Source organism: Engraulis encrasicolus, chromosome 15 (assembly GCF_034702125.1).
Source record: "Engraulis encrasicolus isolate BLACKSEA-1 chromosome 15, IST_EnEncr_1.0, whole genome shotgun sequence".
In the NCBI taxonomy this organism is placed as follows: Eukaryota; Metazoa; Chordata; class Actinopteri; order Clupeiformes; family Engraulidae; genus Engraulis; species Engraulis encrasicolus.
Window position 1 is genome coordinate 19,656,445 of NC_085871.1, and position 2,500 is coordinate 19,658,944.

The 2,500-nt window shown below is 54.8% G+C and overlaps 1 protein-coding gene across 1 annotated transcript in view; it reads left to right on the forward strand.

Moving 5' to 3' along the window:
- LOC134463862 (A disintegrin and metalloproteinase with thrombospondin motifs 5) overlaps positions 1-2,500 on the forward strand; it is a 44,784-nt gene that overhangs the window by 39,683 nt on the left and 2,601 nt on the right. The window contains exon 8 of the mRNA XM_063217185.1: positions 596-2,500. This exon is cut by the window's right edge and continues 2,601 nt beyond it. Within this exon, the coding sequence (XP_063073255.1) occupies positions 596-1,436 (841 nt within the window). The 3' untranslated portion in view covers positions 1,437-2,500. The remainder of the gene's footprint in view (positions 1-595) is intronic.

Consider the following 2,500-nt stretch of genomic DNA (forward strand, 5'->3'; position numbering starts at 1 on the left):
TTCCTTCCTCTTTCCTTCCATAACCCTCTTTCTCCCTCCACTGTCAGCGTTCTGTGGTGCGGATGACATAGACGTGGTCAAAATGTCAATGACATTTGATGTTCTCTGACATACATTTTAACACATGCATGGGTGAAAAACATTTTGGGGGGGGTGCCTCAGACGTCAGGTGGAGCAACAACATTTTATGCCCATAAATTAATTAGTAATTAGTGGTTGATATGCTCCAATGAATATGCCTCCTATATAGTCCACTAGAAACAAACAAACAAAAAATCTATTCGATAGTGGCGCTGGCTGTCGTTGCGCCGCCCTGACGTATGCCACTGCTGAAACCTCATTGACCCACATATAGTATATCCTAATTTACCTTCTTTATATCTCTCTATCTGTCTTGCTATCTCTCTCACACAGTCTCTTTCTCTCTCTCTCCCTCCATCTTCTCTCTCTCTCCCTCCATCTTCTCTCTCTCTCCTCCCACACAGACGTTGTCAAAATACCCTGCTCACGGATACTCTCATATTGCATAGAATTTCACATGCATAAACGCTAATGTACCCCCCCGTTCTTCCTCTCTCTCCTCCCCCGCTTGCAGCAAGGGCTACACGGACGTGGTCAAGATCCCTGTGGGCTCCACGCACATCAAGGTGCGCCAGCACAAGCCCAAGGGCCAGCTGCGCTACACGGCCTACCTGGCCCTGCGCCGGCCCCCCGCCTCCGGCAACAGCGCCAGCGGCGGCGCCGGCGGCGAGTACCTGCTCAACGGCAAGTTCATGATCTCCACCAGCGAGACCATCATCCCGCTCAACGGCAGCGTGCTGAACTACAGCGGCTGGAGCCAGCACGACGAGCAGCTCCACAGCATGGGCCCCGGAGCGCTGCGGGAGGCCGTCACCGTCCAGATCCTGGCCACCGACAGCAAGAAGCCCCTGGACGTACGCTACAGCTTCTTCATGCCCAGGCCCGGAGGTGGTGGTGGTGGTGGTGGTGGAGGTGGAGGAGTTGGAGGGTCAGTGGGTGGTGGTGCGTCGTCATCATCAGCTGCTGCTGTGGCTTCTGCGTCGGTGTCTAATGGGGAGGTGACGTCATCGTCGTCGTCGTCTTCATTGGGGACAGTGGTGCCGACGGCAGCGCCGGTGGCCCCTGCAGCCCCGGCAGCAGTACCCCCCAATCCCAATGCTGCAGCCCTTCCTCAACCGCCCAATAATCCCCGACCCCCCGTTGTGGCGGCGCCACTACCGCCGCCTGTGCCCCCCACCGGCCCGCCGGGTCCCAAGTGGGTGACGGGCTCGTGGATGAGCTGCTCGCGGACGTGCGACACGGGCTGGCAGAGCCGCACGGTGCAGTGCAAGGACGCCCAGGGGCGCCTCGCCAAGGGCTGCCCACTCTCCGCCCGGCCCTCGGCCTTCAAACACTGCCTGGTCAAGAAGTGCTGAGGAAGAGGGAAGGGCTGCTGTACTGGCAGCTTTGGCAGAGTCATTTGAAAAGCCCCCACTCAATTCATACAATTTCATGAGGACCCAGTCAATGGGGCAACTGACTCTTGTGCACCATTGACTCACTCAATCACTCCATCCACTGCCCACTCTGCCCATTATGGTGGTGCATAGGGTCAGGAGAGATCATGACGGGAATCGAGGAAACGGACCTTGATGTACTTTCTGTTCCTCACCCACTCTTCCCGGATATGAGGGAGAGCGTAAAGGGAAGAAGAGCGAGAGAGAAGGGTGTGGGGGGTGTGGACATGTGGACACTCTCAATCTGACACTCACATTCTCTTCCTTGGTCTCTCCCTTCACTATTACCCTATGTGGCGGGGGTAATAAAGGGAGAAAGGACAGTGGGACAAGACATTGACAAGACCTTGCTATCTCTCTCTCTCTCTCTTTCTCTCTCTCTCTCATCCTCTCCATCTCAGTCTCTTCCTAGACATTTTGAAGAAGGAAGTGGAGGAAGAGCAAAGGCCTAAAGGAAGGGTAACGATGATGGCAACCCAACTCTCCCTGCCCCCCTCTTCCTCTTCCCCTGTTCCTCAGACACTTCCTTAATGGTGCCACATGACTCCTAGAGGTCACTCCTGAAGGTCACACCTGAATGACCTTTGGTGATGTTCATCCTCCACTTCCTTAATGGTGCCACATGACTCCCAGAGACCTTTGGTGATGTTCATCTTCCATTTGAGCTGACCTTGAGGTTGTGATGTTAGATGTTGTTTTTTTTAGGAGGTGTGCCATTGACTGTGTCGACCACACCCCTTCTGTTTCATCAACAGGAGCCCTGCATCCCCCAACCCTCAGAGCCTCAGAAAACCCTCCCGCCATAACACCTCCATTCCACAATTCCCCAAATCCTCCCTACTTCTTCAAACCCGTGCCGCCTCCTTCTCTCTCCCTCTCCCTCTCTCTCTGTTTCATCGCGCCCCCTGACCTCCATCCTCCTCATCTTTTTGGAAGCTAAAACTTGAAGCGCTGCCATTTGTTGTTGCTCATGCATACATACA